The 17,312-nt window shown below is 41.4% G+C and overlaps 1 protein-coding gene across 1 annotated transcript in view; it reads left to right on the top strand.

Annotated features, from left to right (window-relative positions):
* PTPRG (protein tyrosine phosphatase receptor type G) overlaps nt 1-17,312 on the top strand; it is a 391,447-nt gene that overhangs the window by 209,313 nt on the left and 164,822 nt on the right. Inside the window, exon 4 of the mRNA XM_084214136.1 lies at nt 4,963-5,111. Coding sequence (XP_084070262.1) covers nt 4,963-5,111 — 149 coding nt within the window. The remainder of the gene's footprint in view (nt 1-4,962; nt 5,112-17,312) is intronic.

Here is a 17,312-nt window from a genome sequence, read left to right on the forward strand (position 1 = left end):
AGATTTTAGAGAAGAAAGAGCAATAACTGCTCAGAGTAGTGGGGGCTTATTAATGTTTCTCTGGTATGATTATAGCACTGTGTTCTTCACTGAACTGAATCCTTTTCTACTCTGTCTGCTCTGGCTTTTAGAGAAAAAAGAGCAGGCATGAGTACTGCTTATTTTTACCAAAACAGTTCAACGAAAGGTCAAGGTTGATTTATATGCAAAGCTGCATACATTTGATTACTCTTTAATTCTAAAAACGTAAAAAGCAGAAATTATAAGGCCACCCTCTTCATTTGACAAGGTCAAGTATTTTTAGGGAATTGGATTAAACCACTAATTAATTCAATTTTATTTATTGGAAGTATATTTTTATCTTTATTAACATCTGACATGCATCCCTGTAAGTGCTCTCTGTGCCATGTCTCCTGTCACAGGTGGGCTAGCTGGACCCAGGGCACGTACCTCCTCTGGAGTTGGTGGCTCAGCTGTGCACACAGTGTGACCCCAGGTACACCCATCAACTCCAGGGCACTTCACATCCGAGCCATGGCCTGGAGTCCAGCAAGTGCCTCAGATCCAGCAGTTCAGGGTCTTAGCAGGAGTTATTTCCCCTCAGATGAAATGGAGTGGCAGACTGTAGCTTGTTTTCCTTCACTACAAAGCAAATCCAGTTAACATAAACCACCACCAAGCATAGCTGGGGGTTTTGCTGCATTACTCGGGGTTTTTTCCCAGATTCACTGAGAAGTTCTGTTTGCTTTGTAATCCTGAGTTGGTTGCCCTTGGTAGCAGCATGAGGTTCAGGCAAGGTTGAATACTATGGAAATTTGGTGCTTAATTAATCTACTCATGTTATGCACCCTGCCCTTTATGGTCAGAGAGGCTGTTTGTGGTAATCAGCAATAAATGTAATTAGAAAGATCATGAAAAAGTGATGGTGCTATTCTTTTAAGAAGGATGTTAATGCTGTCCTATACATGTAACAGTAATATTGCTGCACATACAATAGGAAACCTTGTTAGAATCATAAAATCATTTAGGTTGGAAAAGACCTGTAAGAACATTGATTCCAACCATTCCAACCCAGCACTGCCAAAGACACCACTAAACCATGTCCCTAAGTGCCACATCTACACATCTCTTAAATACCTACAGGGATGGTGACTCCAGCACTTCCCTGGGCAGCCTCTTCCACTTCTTGGCAACACTTTTGAAATTCTTTCTAAGATTCAATCTAAACCTCCCCTGGCAACAGTGGAGGCCATTTCTTCTTGTCCTGTCACTTGTTATCTGAGAGGAGAGACTGACCCCCACCTGGCTGCAACCTCCTTTCAGGGAGTTGTAGAGAGCAAGAGGATCCCCTCTAAGCCTCCTTTTGTCCCAGCTCCATCAGCAGTTCCTTATCAAACTTGTTCTCCAGACCCATTCCTAGCTCTGTTGCCTTCTCTAGTCACTCTCTAGCCCCTCAGTGTCCTCCTTTTAGTGAGGAGCTCAAAAGTGAGCCCAGTGCCAAGTACAAGGGGACAGTCACTGCCCGGGTCCCGCTGGCCACACTGTTGCTGGTACAAGCCAGAACCTTGTTCTGTTGAACTGAAAAGTGTCAGCAGATTTTCTGGTCTTGGCACAGTTGGCAATGAAAGCTGAAGCTTCAGTCTTCTCTGCTGGGTGATTTTAGCACTGCTGCTATATTTGATTTCCTCACCCATTGGGGTATGGATTTTTGCTGACAAGTTATTGCTTCTCAGAGCAACAGTAAGTGTCACTTTTCCTGGTAAGTTACGGCCTTTTACTGGTAACGTGAAGACTCTTTTTGCTTGCTGTCAGTCCTGATTTCTTCTGCTGAGCTCCTAACTCCTCCCTTGTTTTATCAAGTCCCATTCCTTTTCTTAGTTTTCTGACCTTTTGAAGAAACTTGCCTGGCATTAATTTTTAAGGTGGTAAGTGGCAGAGCAGCAAACCAAGTAGGATGTTTTGGCTTGTGGGTAGAAGATAGAGGCCGACTGTGCCATAAATCGCGATGCATTTTGGCAGCGGAGTCTTGGAGCAGATGGCCACACAAGACCTTCATATTGCAGACTGACAGAGACAGTAAACTAAATAACTGTTTAAGAAATGGTGATGGATGTAGAGGGCATTTCTCAGCAATTAATGTCTGGTTTAAAGAGACAGGGGTCCCTGGGAAAGCTAAAGGCCCTTAACCTTAATGCTCATTAACTGGCAGGAAATATGCTGCTTGGGTTATTGTTATGGCTGTAGGACCTAGTAATTTTTTTTTCTTTTAATGATTGAACAATGAGTTATTTTTAGGGTCTGAAAGGTAATTCTGTTTAGATTTGTTCTGCTCTTTCTTATTTGTGTCCCCCTCTCTACCAGGTAAAGAGCAGACAATGTACAGAAAACAATGTTTCGTCCAGAAAATATCAATGGATTTTATAGGTCTCTGTCTTGACTAGAAGTGCTTCTGTGCACAATTACATTGGCAAAGGCACTAATGCGGGTTCAATTTCTTCACTAGAGTGGCTGGCCATAGTATTAAGTGCTAGAGATCACTTGGAGGATATACACATTTCATAGTTGTATTTTCATTAATTGTGTTCCTACCAAAAACTTGCAAAATCGGGAGAATTCTGCTTAGAGAAACTTACTAAAATTTCTGCCAGAAATAGGGTTTTGTTAAGTATCTTTCCCATATGATGTGCATCACTCTGGCTGGTCCTGACTATCAGAGCTGCTCTGCTAGGGCAGGGGAAGAGCTGCTTTGAGTCCAGGTTTATTCCTACACTAACAGGGGTGATGGGCATCCAACACCAGTCCTGAACCTGAAAATGGCATCACACAACTGGGGTCCTGGTGGCTGCACACCACTTTCTTTGGGTTTTTAATCTCAATTATATAGTATTTTAAATTAGTGGGCTTTGGGGGTTGATTCCTTGCACTCTACAGGAGTCCTGGGATAACAGCAGTGGTTCCCAAAGCCCAGTAAAGTAATGTTTGGTTCTTTCAGTCCTCAATACCTGGGGTCACAGAAAAAGAAGGGAAGTTCCTGTCACTAAGGGGATGCTGCTTAGCCGGAAAGGTGATGGGAACATGTGTCATACAGCTCAGCAGTGTAAGAAATACTGTAAAATGAACAATTAGATGAACATTCCAGATTGTACATCCTCCTAATTATCCTTTTTAATTATTCATCTAAAACAAGTAAAATGACCCCTGACAGAGCCATAAATTATTTGGGAACTATCAAATATTTATTAGATGCAACTGAATCTCCACAGAGGTTTTTAACAGATGCATGCGAATCTGCTTTGCTGTATTCCTCATCTCCTACAATTTCATCTATGGAATTTGTAACTAACTAATTGAATGAGATTTTTCACCATTTAAAATACTGCTGAGCTCATTGAGAATTTTTTAAGGGAAGTAGAGAGCAGTGGTGCTTTCAGTCCCTCATGTTTCAGGGATTTGGTGTAAGCAGACAGTGACTACCAGCAGTACCCTGGCTGACACAGGCACTACCCTATAGCCACTTCTGCACCACCCATCCTCCTCTACAAAGCACTTGGATGCAAAGGGAGTGCAGAAAGAAGCAGAAATCAAGGAAGAAAACAGCCCCATGATTTTGCTGTTGCAGTTTAGAAACATCTGAACACCTCATGCAATGTAACATTAGGATGGTTTTGACACAAACCGTTTAAAGTTGAGCTGTGTGGAAAAATTGCACCTGAGATGATGCTGCCGTAGGTCCCTGTCAGGGGAGGGCACAAAACCTGGCCTGCAGCACTGAGTCACCAACAGAGAAATAACTTTTATTTCACAAGTAGCTTTCTTTTGGTTTTTTTCAGCAGCGAATAAAATCCTCCCTCTTACATAATAAAATTGGATTTATAATAATGTTCCTGTTGTGATGACACAGTTGGCTTAAGAACACAGAGAAATCCTTGTGGGTTTTGCTATTTCCATTAAAAAAGAAAAAAATCTCCAAAATCAACCCCAAAACTTAAATTCTAGGATTCTAGGCACAGCAAGCACTAGTCTGCAATGACTTTTACAGAAACAATATTCAAGTTTTAGTTCTGTTTTTGTGAGGGATGAGAAGAAATAATTTTGTGGGGAGCAGTTTTTAGGAATGGTGTGTATTAAAACCAGGAGATGCTGGAAAAGAAGGGGATATTGTAGTGAGAGCAGCAGAAAGGAATTTTTTGAAAGCTGGGATCAGTTCTTGGTTGGACCACAGGCCTCCCCTGTAACCAGCTTCCACCATACAATTCTGCCCTCTGTTTGGACCTATAGCTTTTATTGTTACATAAAATACAAAGGCTTTTGGAAGTGAAAAGAGAATACAAAGGAGATCTTTCTGACTCTTATTGAATCACATAATAATAATATCAGAGTTACTGTAATAAAACACAGTTTTGTGATGTGAGGATGTCTCATGACTGGATCTCAAAAATGTCATTATGACTCTCCCTATTTTCCAGAGAGGAGGAGCAGGGAAGCTAAGGAAAGCACCCAGCATGTCCAGCAGTAGAGGTGGGACAGGGCACAGGGTCCCCACCAAGAAAAAAGAGGAAATCCAAAAAACAGGAGACCCATTATTTTCTTAACTTGTGATCTACAGACCTTGAGGGGTTTATAAGGACAGGGACCATGGTCAGCCATTACCCTCTGGAACCACATTAAACAGGTTTTGATGCAGTTTCCATTTAAATTTTAATCAAAGTCCAATAAGGAGGGCAAAATGTCCTTGAGAAATTTGGACTTTGGGATTTTCTGTAGTCCGTGTAACTTCATAATCACTTCCAGAATTAGCTAACATTACTTGCAGACCTGATTTTTAACAATCCTTGTAAAGAGGAAAATGATGACCCGACATTTTACATGCATTACGAGAAGTATTCTGATATAATGAGCAAAAACTGTAAGCGTTTCAGAAGAACTATGCTGAGTTTCTTTCTTGTTGTTCTGTGTGTGCAGTTGCTATCCTGTTGAAGGACGATTATTTTGTCAGCGGTGCCGGGTTACCGGGCAGATTCAAGGCAGAGAAAGTGGAGTTTCACTGGGGTCAGAGCAATGGATCGGATGGCTCTGAGCACAGCATCAACGGCAAGAGGTTCCCCGTTGAGGTGAGTGGAAAGACACGTGCTTGTGTTCTCAGAGAAAACAAAATCAGAATGTATTGCTGTAGTCCCAGGCAACTGTGGGATAAGGCAATGATTCTTTCAGCGAACATATCACTTTGCAGGCCCTTCTGGCCCTCACAGCGCTCCATCCATCATCTCTCATGTGCTTCTGCAATGTCAGCTCCGAGCTCTGCTGTGCTGGCCTTGCCAGCTCTCATGTCCCATGGGTTAAGTTGCAAACAGCCACTTTTCTCATTTGTCCCATAAGCTTCCCATGTGTGGGAGGATCTGCTTACAAATATCTGCCGAGTGACCTCCTTGTCCTCCAAACTTTTTTTCCCATGACGCTTTCAAAGAAATAGCAGCAGTTTGGGAGCCATTGTGCTGAGACCGCCGTCTGTCAGCGGAATTGCCTCCTTGCCCACACACAGGACCTGACCTGGACCTGGGTTCAGCTGCTGTCTCCTGCCTGGCACTGACAGGAGCTCTCCACAGATCCACGCAAACAGCTCTGTGTTTGCTCTGCTGTGCTGGAGCCAGCTGGGCCTGATCCAGCCCCAGCCAAGGGCGGCCCAGCTATCCCAGGAGTGAGGGACGGCCTCAGGCACCGCGCCCTGGGAACACAGCCCTGCTCAGGGCCAGGGCCAGGCGGTGACTGTGGGGACATGGCTTCAGATGGAGCAGGTCAGAGCCAGGCACCTGTGTGCAGTGACTGTGGGGACATGGCTTCAGATGGAGCAGGTCAGAGCACAGAGCCAGGCACCTGTGTGCAGTGACTGTGGGGACATGGCTTCAGATGGAGCAGGTCAGAGCACAGAGCCAGGCGCCTGTGTGCAGTGACTGTGGGGACATGGCTTCAGATGGGGCAGGTCAGATCCAGGGCCAGGCACCCGTGTGCAGTGTCTGTGGGGACATGGCTTCAGATGGAGCAGGTCAGAGCCAGGGCCAGGCGCCCATGTGCAGTGTCTGTGGGGACATGGCTTCAGATGGAGCAGGTCAGAGCCAGGCACCCGTGTGCAGTGAGGGACATGGCTTCAGATGGGGCACATCAGAGCACAGAGCCAGGCACCCGTGTGCAGTGAGTGCAGGGATGTGCCTTTGGAGGGCCCTGAGTACAGGCACTCTCAGGGTGCTGTTGACTCTTGGTTTGTGAGCAATAGCCCCAGGTCACTCTGTGTTTTCTGTGTCAACAGAGTTTGTTGATAGTTTTCACTGGATAGTCAAGGTTTTGCATGGTGAGATAAACAAGAGATAATCTGGGATTACCTTTGCCTGTGGGTAAGCAGATATGCAGTTCCCAAGTATGGCATGTGGATCCTGAGCAGGTTGCGGGGAGCTGCGCTTGCTTTCCCAGAAGGTTCATGGGTGAGCAGAAGTGGTGGTCTTGGGATGTGCCATAATTCATCAAATGTGGCTGTAGCCAAGTCACGTTTATCAGGATGTGAGAAGAGGCTTCCAAAGGTCAAAGGGAGGTTGTCATAGACTCTGGTGCTTTATCAAAACCTCCAATTTTCACCTGCCTGTTCAAACTGCCCCATCACACAAGAATTAGAAGCTGGTTTTTGTATCCCAGTTGTGTACCTGTATGTTAGATTTTCTGAGAGGCAGAGATTTTTTTTTTTTTCTTCTTTTTAATGAACTTTTCCATTATCATCTCCTTGATGTAGCTGTGATTTCTCACAAGGGGCCACCCCTGAGCAGATGGAGCAAAGGCTCAAACCCTATCATACTGCCCTGTCTTGTCTCAGTTGGCAATACTGGTGTTTGTAAACCCCAGGAAGATGCAGCCAGGAAATCTACAGAGTCAGTCAACTCTTCTGAAATTTGGGGGAGTGGAGGGGGTGAAAAACCTGGGCCTTCTTGTTTGTGTCAAAAATAGTATTTCTACTTCAGAAATGCTTTCTTAAGATTCCAAGGCTGTTTGATGGTGGCTTGTTGAATGGAAGCTCTTGTACTGTGGAAATAAGCAAGTTTCTAAGAAATAATTTTCTTATGGTGTAAACATTTCAGTTGTTTAGAATATCAACTTGAAAACTGGGGGGAGACTGCCTTAAGGAATTTATGTTTATGTTATTTTGGCTTGTTTAGGAATGCTGAGCAAAATAAATTGCTGGATCAGATAGGTTTAGTGTTAATCCTAATAATTGCTATGTGATTTGTGCTTGTTGCAATGACATGGACCTATGGCCTCTGGCCTTCCTTGATATGATGACATTAGCAGAATTCCCACGGCCATTCCTTTTTTCTTTTTTTTTTTCTTTTTTTTTTTTTTTTTTTTTGGTAAAAGAAGAACAATTTCCAAAACAAGCCTTTCCCTATTGGGATGCCATCTACTTCCTACACAAGAATTCTGATTTTCAATCATGTGCTGCAAAGGATTTCTATGGGTGGATTTTGGAGGGTCCAATAGGTCTAAGGTGATAAAATTGAGTCTTTACTGCTGATACAAAACCGGTCTAAATAGTTTGGATTAGACTTCTCAAGCAGTAACTCTACATGTATCCTCAGTGGGGCTTTTAATTTGTAATGCTAATTATGGTGCAGTTTGCAACTGTCTGATGCAACCCCAATTGCCTGATGCTGGGAGGTCTGTGCCAAAAGCACACTACTTCATTTGAGACGTAGCATTTCTAGGGAGGCTGTGGAAAGGATAAACCGAAATTCTATCCTACAGAAAGTAAAGCCTAAACCATTCTGAGCCCATGGATGCAGGAAAAGCTTACAGCAGTGTGTAGGTATTGGCATTCCAGGTCTGCAGCAGTTACTGAAAGGAAATGTTTTCTAAGTCTTTATTTTGCAACCAGATGTGGACTATGCAAAACCCATTAGTTCCAAAGCACATCCCAAGGGAACACAGATAGATCAGCTTCATCCATAGAATGAGGTTTGTGCACATTAAGTTTAGAAGTTTTTTCCTCTGGGAAACAAAGTACTTGCTGGTAGTCTTTTTTCTTGAAGAGGATACAGAAACTGATTAGAAATGTCAGATCTAATACAGAGCATTATTGTTTGACCATGTTGTTTGGTCTTTATTATTACAACTAATGTGTCAGATGGTAAGGCTGTCTACATTAATTGGTTTCCTTCATTGAAGCCCATCTGGATCATATCTTTTTATGATTTATATGTTAAATTAGTTAGTAAGATATATGAGAACATCCTTTTGTTTCCTGCTTTAAAGGCATGTTGGATCAAAGGCGTATTATCTTGCAGTACTTTAATGTAGCATATTGTGCCTTCTTTTTAAACTATGGCACATGTAATGGTATTCTTTCATTATGTGGTCTTGATTGCTTATTTATTGATTAGATTTTCCTTAGTGATACTTGATCTTTATGAAGCCACTATGAGTTTGGCTTTCTCTGAAGCAGCATTCATGATCAGAGATGTCCGTGTGCTTTATACTTCCACGTACATCCAGATTGATACCAGGCCTGGCCAGCATTCACTAGAAACTTCTTTTTCCCCTCTTTCTTGCCACTTTGCAAGCAATATCTGGGTGAGGCCAGGAAGTAGTGCTGTGATGCTGCATTAAAGTGATACCATTAGTGTATTGCTGTGTGAGTGGAGTGTGAATCCTAATGAGGACATGGGCTCTGTGCCAGTTTAGAAAAAGACTCTCTCTTTTTTTTTTCTTAGAGTTAAGAAAAGTTTTTAATGTTGCATTTTCTAAATTTTAATGAATTGCTGACTCCTTTGTATTTTGTTATTGTTCTTCTCCACTATAATTCCTCAGGTTATTTTTTTCTTTCTGAAACCGCAGCAATATAAGTGGACATGCAAATGCTAGAAACCACTTAAGTGGAAAAGTGACAAAATTAAAATAAAGAAGATGAGCTTCCCTCAGGCCAGGAGAGAACCCGGGTTTCCCTCATTAGAGCCAAGAGGAGTAATTGCAGCACTTTAATCTCCCGTGCCACCAAACTGGTTCCCAGCAGCAGGCAGGGCTCACTGTGCTGGCTGACTGCTCCGAGGGAAACCCAATGCTTAATATTTCCTAGCAAGTGAGGAGCTGACGTGGCAGTGCTCTGTGTGCTGCTGGAGTGAGGTACCACCATCCCAGCATAACCATGGGGTTATTTTTTTAATTTTTTCTTAGCTGCCTCATAGTAATTTTTATGCAAAATGCCGCTTATTTCTGTGAAGAGCAGAAATCAGAAGAGTGATTTTAATCATGGCTGTGTTAATTTGATGTGAGCTTTGGCTGTTTATGAGAGTTCTCTTTAATGGTGCTAATTGTCAGTTATAATGTGAACACCATTATACAGTACTATACAGTAATTTATTTAGTAAATGAGTATCTTATTCCAAGGACCATTCTGCAATATGCCATAGAGACCTCATCCTTTTACTCTTACATGAACAAACTTGCACTGTTTAGGCTAAATTGCTTCTGAAAGAGCAATGTGATTTTATACCCACAAGTACCAACATGCATGTTTTTGGAAATCTCAAGTTCTTTTCCATTAATTAAAAAAAAAAAAACAACAAACCCAAAACAAACAAAAAAAGACCCAAAAAACCACCCCACAACCAAACAAAACAACCAACCAAGCAAAACAACCAAAAAAACCACCACCCTCACAAACCATCCCTGCAGAAAATGAAGAGCTGACACCGTCTTATGTCAATTAACAAGCTTTTGCATTATGTTTATGTATTCACTTTATTAAATTATTATTACAAAACAATCATTTGCATTAACAATTCTTGCTGCTCTTCAAGTGTGTTTCTTAGAAGACTTTCCAGGTTCTAATGGTGTCTTTGTTCTTGCTACTTCTTTGATTTTCTTCCTTTTCTCTTTGAATGTACATACTGACATCTGTGTGGTCTAGATCTACAATTAGTTGCTTTAATTTGAATGCTCAGATAACCTTGCCAGAGTTTATCATCGTGTGCTGTTCTGCCTCTCATTATATTACTTAAATTTTGATAGTTTGTATTATCACAGGCAGATGACAATCAGTGTCATAAAAGTAGAAGGAATGAGTGGTATTCAGTGCACAGAAACCTTTACTACAGGGAATAAACTGAGATTAGTTACTCAGTTTACTAGGCTGTGGTTTTTTTTTGTTTATCCTGAATATTAAGACATTCTATCACACCTGGAATCACAGTAACTTCCAGCCTTCTGTCCACCTATGTATGGCAGGGAATATTTACTTTGTAATGTTAGAAATGGGATCATTTCTGTTCTGTAGTTTTACTCTTGGTGCAGCTGTGACTCTGTTTAGATTTGCACACACTTTGTGACATTAAATGATGAACATACCACAGCATGTTCTCTTCCTATACAAGAGAGAACTAACACCCTGTATTGCAGCTGGGTTTATTATTTCTGGCATCCAGCATATCTGGTAATTGTAATTTTGCAAAGATCTCTGGTGCTGATTTCAAGCACAAGTAAAGATTAATTGTGAAACAGGGAGCCAGTGTTGTGTTTATTTCCTCATATTTTGTTTACTTGTTGCTCTTCAAATTTCCATACCTCCATCTGGCAGGATGTAGCAAAGTAGAAGTCAAAAAATGATAAGGGGACCTAAAGAGGACCACTGGGAATACATCACAGTGAGATACTATGACTGTCTGAAGTAATTTTAGTGTAATATTCTCTCCAAGGACCAAATCCACACTTATTAGGGGATACTTAGAGCTCCCAGTAACTTTGATGGGAGATGTGCTGGTGAAACTCTGGGTGAAGATTTGGCTCCATGCTCATGCTGTCTGTGCTGTAGAGTGTCCAGGGAATTTAGCATGCTCTGCTTATTCCATCTGCATTTCTTACAGCACCTCTGACTTAATCATTCAGACAAGGAAATAGCTTGGGGATTTTCACATTTAATTTATTTTTCTTCAAAATGACACTTAGCATGGGTTTTGGTTTTTTTTTCTTTTCTTACAGTCTTCTCTCTTCCCTTTCCCCACAGTCTTCAAGGGTCCAGATAGCCATAAAAGTAAGATTTTATTCTGAGTCTCTAGGCTTTACTCCTTTTTGCTCTTCAGTGCTTTTAAATCTTGTTCAAGTTTCTCATTGTCAGGAAAGCAGTGTGTCATCATTTTGAAAACATAAAATGGATATATTGAACACATCGCTGAGTTTCCGTCTTGTTTCACTGTGAGTAGTGGAAATTAAACATCCTCTTATCACTGTCTGGTTTACTGTTTTATTTTCCTTAGTGTAGCTGCTGCACTGCCTCCTCTCAGTTGTCTTTAGTGTCTCCCATATACTGACAGAAGAGTCAGTTGAGACTTTAATTAATGACTTTATTGTAATCAAGGTTCCATTTTAGTGCAGAATGCTCCATCTTATAGTAGTGAAATATTTAGTCTCCATCTGGCTGATCTTTTCTGTGAATGTCCCATGATAATTAAGAAGAAACAGGAGAGGATGGTCTGAAATTAAATATGTTTAGTGGAGGGGTTAGTGTATCCTGGGACTGTTCGTGTAGAGACTCAGACAAAATTTAAGAATAGAACAGCAGTTTGGTTTTATGGCTGCATCTTCCTGCTGTCTGCCAGGCCCCAGTAATTTCTAGTCTGAATAACAAATGTTACAATGCATCCGGAGTTTTATTTTGAAATAACTATCCAGTAGCATGAATCAGAGATAACCCTTTTCATTGTGGCTGGGAATGTCCTGCTTTCCCCAAAGGATTTCGACTGACTTGTTGAAAAGGTCAGAGGCAGTAGCACTACACTGCAATTACAGTATGTTAATGATGAGCTAAGAGTTCTACATTCTTCTTAACATAAGTCCCTGATTTTCTACATGATTAATTGGAATCTGAAAAGACTGACAAGGAGAAGGAGGATCAGATGGGGTGAAAATAAGAGATAAGAGGCTGACAGCCAGCTCTTGTTGTAAAGGAGAGTTATTTTGAATAGGAGAAAAAATCAATACAAAGGTTGGAGGATTTTACAGAGTTGTAAGAGCTACTTTAATGAAAGGTAGCAGATTCAATAGGATTGTTACTTGAAATGTAGGATTGTCAGAGTTAGAAAAATGGGACTGTCTCTCCCCAGCTGTAAAGGTGAGCTCTGCATGCTGAGCTTCCTGTATACTTAGTCCACTGGATTTACTGGCATTTGCTCTGGGCACTCAGTATGATGAAAAAAAGAGGGGAAAATATGTAGGGGAGCTTAGTAAATTCTGTTCTTCTGGAAAAGTTACTTGATTATGGGAGGAGAAGGAAGAGGACAGCTCTTTCTGCTGCTTCAGCATGTTAGGTGGCTGCCATGTGGGAGTGTCTAGCAATCGGGGAAAAGGAGTTCATTATGAGGAGGTGGCTTCATTTGGCCCTGACTGTAATGAACAGGCCAGGACTTTGGTCGACTTGAAAGGATGTTTAGCATGAACTGTTCTCTTACACATTCATGTCAGCTTCCTTTCCCCAGCAGTGATGGTGAGAGGTGAGTGCAGGTAGGGAGGCTGTGCACTGAGGCTTTCCAACCTGGGCTAGAGGTGAAGCGAGGTGAGGAGTCAGATGAACCTCAGCATCAAACACATTTTGGTCAGAAGCACTTAGTGTGGGTAGACAAGGGGGCTTCAGCAGTGCTGCAAAAGAAACTTGCTCCTGCAGCTATTAAATGGGCTGTTTAATTACTCTCAGTAGAGATGGCAACTTCAGTCTTAAACAGGAAGCCAAGTTTTCGATAATTGCTTGTAGCTTTTGAAGTTTGGGGACTTAAATGCCAGAAGGCAATTTTTTCAGGTTGCAGTGCCCAGCCATGAAGCATGTGAGGCTTACAGGGAGGGGAGCTGCAGGCCCCTCAAGTGTGTCGGGGCTGTGGACTCTGAGCCCCAGAACAGGTGCACACTCCATGTTGTGCCAGGCTGGCTTGCCCATCAGGATCTTGGCATGTTGGTTAGGAGCATGTGAGGCTTGATAAGTGCTCAGCACAGCCCCTTTCCATTGGGCAAGTCCAGCAGTCTTTGGAATGTCTTCCCCTGGAGATGTGTGACCCTTCATGATTATCCCAATAGGCTCTCTGGAAATAACAAAGAGGGATAATATTTAGGGCTGTGAGGGATAAAAGAAACATTGCACAAAATATGTTGCAACAAAACCTTAATGTGGTTAATGGGCTGGTTGGTAGCTGTCAGAAAGTATTTCCCGTGGAAGCCATTTCACTGGGACTCAAACAATCAGAATAGGTTTCACTAATGTTAAGCATGATTTAAGGCAGCAAGCAGGAAATTATTTAGATTATCTATTATACTGGTGCTGTACTGATTGCATTTTACTTCTTTTGGGTTTTGTTTGGGGTTTTTTTCCTGAAGAATTCTAAACAGTTGCTATAATTTTGTGCCAAGAGAATAAATTACGTCAGACATGTTTTTTGCTGTGAGAAAATTCAGTACATTTATTCAGACACTTCTTTTTTGTCATTTTATCATGTGTTAAAGTACTGCATTGTAAGGGATGACTACCAAAAGCTTGTGTAAACCAGAAAGGAAGATGCATCTTCTTGTCTGGTTATTTGTGGATCCAGAAAGGTTTTTCATTAGAACTGACTTTCCAAGGCAGGTCACCAAAAGGCTTTTTAATTCTAAGGGGGAACAGGCTGTGAAATACATTCATTGTGGACTGTGCTGATCAGTAGTACCATAGTTACCTTCTTGCCCTTCCACCTGAATCCCTTAGCAGTTTCTTATATTGAATCTAAAAGCTCTTTGGGATAAAGAATATCTCTTTAGTGGTTTTGTGCAGCATCTGCCCCAGAGGAATTCCTGCTCTGGGATGCAGCAATCTGAGCTTAATCCTTGTTATTTTCCCAGTTCAAAGGCATTGTATTTCCTGACAGGATGGGAGGGTTAACTAAAGTAGAAAAAAGATCTAAAATACAGCTAGAATTTACTGTCTGGTGGAAATGAAGCAAAAATCAAGTCACTGAAAACAAGAAAAAAAATGTATGTGTTTGCTCACGCTTTGAGACTCTCATCTTTCCATACAGAAAAAACAATTTGGTGAAAATAGTTGTATCCCTGAATATGTGTCTTGCTTCCTGTTTCTCTATGGGGCTTAATAAGAATCATTCTTTTTTCCCTAAATAGTTGGGCTTTCCATCACATTCTATGAAAGGCCAGTAATGCCCTTTCTGTCACTGTCTCATCTAGGCTGGCTATCTGCAGAAGGGGCTTTCCTTTATCCTCTGGCTTCAGAGAGGAGGCCAAGTGGGCAGGTATTTCCAGGAAATGCCTGCAGCTACCCTCACTGCTCTCTGCCTTTGTTAGCATATCCCACAAAGACGCTTGGCTATTGTTGGTTATTGACCATTCAGTAAGGTTTTTTTTTTAATAAAAAATAGCTCTGATCTCCACATGTGTAAGAAATTCAAATTTAGGCTTCCCAATGTAGCTAGGAATACCATTACCAGGTGGGAAAGAGCTTTTCCCCCTACAGTGGGCCAACAGTTTGTTAATGGTTTCTTCAAGCACAGAAAAATGGCACCTGGTCTGCCAAAAGAGCGTTAGTTTCTCCAGATGGGATTGTCAATTGCCCACGAAAAGAAGATTGAGAGTGTTTCCCTTCTAAATTAGGGATGAATCATTCTTCTCTGGGACTGGGGGCAGTTTTGACTTTTTTACAGACTTTTTTACAGACTCTTGAGGACCAAATGCAGGGTGGAGAAGCAAATTTGCTCACCCCAAGTGGTGAATGTAATTTGAGAAATAAAAACGGGCATTAGTACAACATCTCTCACACATCTGTTATGAAAGGGAGAGAGAGATCTTAGGGATTTGATCGTGCCATAAATGGATGAAATATCTTTAATTTTGTAATTTTTGCCCTTATATACGTTTTTACTGCTCTCTGTGTTTTGAAGTTCAGAACTGCAGTAGTGCTGATGTTTGCTCTTTATCTTCACCAGATCTGTAAGAGTGATTTTAGTTAATTTTTATACCTATATAAAGCCCTTTTATTCCTTCAGGGTGGTAGTGCCTACAAGTAAGATAAATTCAATACTCAATGCCTGCATGCAGTGCTCAAGGGGTTTTCAAAGAGTAGAAGGTTTAGCTTTTTTAAATGCAAAACTACCCTCAGATGAGTAGTCAAAATTACAAATTTATTTGAAAAGAAGAGGAAAGCCTCTTTTGCTTCATTTCTCATCAGCTTTGGTTGAGTGGGGAATTCTATGCTCCTTTCTCTGTGGTCTTTGTCCTCCTAGGGCAGGTTAGTGCTCTTGAGGGAGAGAGTGGCTTGCTGGGAATTGAGTGACACATTTGATCCTGAGGTGGCATGTTTCACACAGGACAATAATACCTCTTAAGGAAAAGAATTGTCATTACATCCAGTTCAAAATAGGAGATAGGCAATAATAGGACAATTTTGAAAAAGATTCATTTCAAATTCGTTGCTTCAGAGCTCTTTTTCTGTTTGGGAGGCAGGAATGTGTGCACTCACTTAATGAGCTACATTCAAAAGATAAAATTTCAAGAGAGTAAAAGTGAAAACTCAGTATTTCCTGAACATAAATTGAGTCACCCATCCTCAAATCCATAGTTATGTTCTACTCATCAACCTCATCTAATATTCCCCTTGCTTCCTGTTTAACTAGGAAAAATGTAAATACCTGAAGTAAAGACCTTCATCCATACCAGTCACTGATGTTAAAGCATGAGCTCTTTACTTAGTGCTGCTGGAAGCTACAGACTGTTGTTGCTGGAATACCATTTCTGAAAGCCTGGTAGCCCTCCCACTGAACCATATGGTGATTTATCAGACAGTTTAACAGTAGCAAGACCCAAGTTGGTCAAGTCTGAAAATGCATATTCCTTATGTCGCTTCTGATAGTGTGGTTCTGTTCTGTTCCTTTTGTAACATTGTGAACGCCTGCATTGGGCTGTGTGTCCCCTGGAAGGGAGTTGCTGTATTTCCAGGGTAAGGGATTACAGTGTTACAAGTTAGTCTTTCAAGAAACTGAAAGCATCAGTTTCTGGATTCTTGCAGCTCAAATGGCTGTTGTGTTGGTCCATTTTAAAGAAAAGAAATATGAAATATATGAAAGCTCAGATGCAGCTCTCATGAGATGATGTCAGAGGAAATTAATGTTTTCTGTAGAAAAAGAGCAAGCTCTCGTTTCAGAGAAAGCTTCCTAGCAAACCATTTTGTTTTGCTTAACACTTGCCACTCATGATCCCTGACATAATATTGCTGCATTATTAGCAGAGTTAGTTCAGATGTTTTCCCATCATACTTAAGTGAGTTAGCAGTGGAAAGCATGCTGGTAACACTACAAGGAATAATTTGGCAGCAGTCAGAAGCTGGAACTGAAAAAAGGCAGTAGGAGAGAAATAATTAGTAAGGATAATTGTCAGGCCTTGACAACCTGGTGTGTCTTTCTAGCAGTGAATGGATTCACCTGACACCCAGAGATAGCCATCTGATAATGGTACTCATAAAATCAATACATCGATACTTTATCCTTGAAACAGTATTTTAAGTCTGTTCTTAGATTCATTTCTTTACTTCTGTAAGTTATAGCAATCTGGGATTTGAGATAATGCATTAATTACAGCCTTATTGGACCTTCTTTGTTTGCTATATTTTAATGCATCTATGGTGATTGCTGAAGAAAGATGCCTGGTGAGCTTAATCTGCTTATGCTTTAGAAAGAAAGGATGCTGAGAAGATTAAAATGGGGCCTCATACTGAACAGGTTTAAGAGTTTGCAGTGCTCACAGTGGCAGGGAGTTTTTACAAGAGTTATTTCGAATTTAGAGCTTCCCTGATGTTGGCTCTGCTGACCTCATGGAGGGGGAGGAGCAGGAGCTGGGCACAGCTGAGATTTTGCTTTTGTAGATTGAGATTGTGCACAGGCTCTAAAAATGCCAAATTGTTGCTGGGTTAAACATGATGCTGCTTCTTTCTGTTAATGTTTCCTGCTAGTCCACATCTTTTCTCATTGCAAAGAACTGTTTGTGGGATTGTGATGCACATCCCAGGACACAGAAATAGTGTGTACATGGTTGAAATAATGCCCATGCAAATAATACTGTAGATAAGTATTGCAAGAGATTTAGGTCTGCTTCTCTTAGTGTACTCATCACATTTCCCCAACTTCATGTGTGTTGGATGAATTGAAGTGGACTGGAAATTTTATTTTTGATGACATCTGCTGTGAAGGACAGGAGACATGCAACAGGACAATATCGCTTCCCTGACTGCACCACACATTTGTGCCATCTCTAGCAAGGCAAAA

The sequence above is a fragment of the Fringilla coelebs genome (assembly GCF_963513975.1).
Source record: "Fringilla coelebs genome assembly, chromosome: 13".
Lineage (NCBI taxonomy): Eukaryota > Metazoa > Chordata > Aves > Passeriformes > Fringillidae > Fringilla > Fringilla coelebs.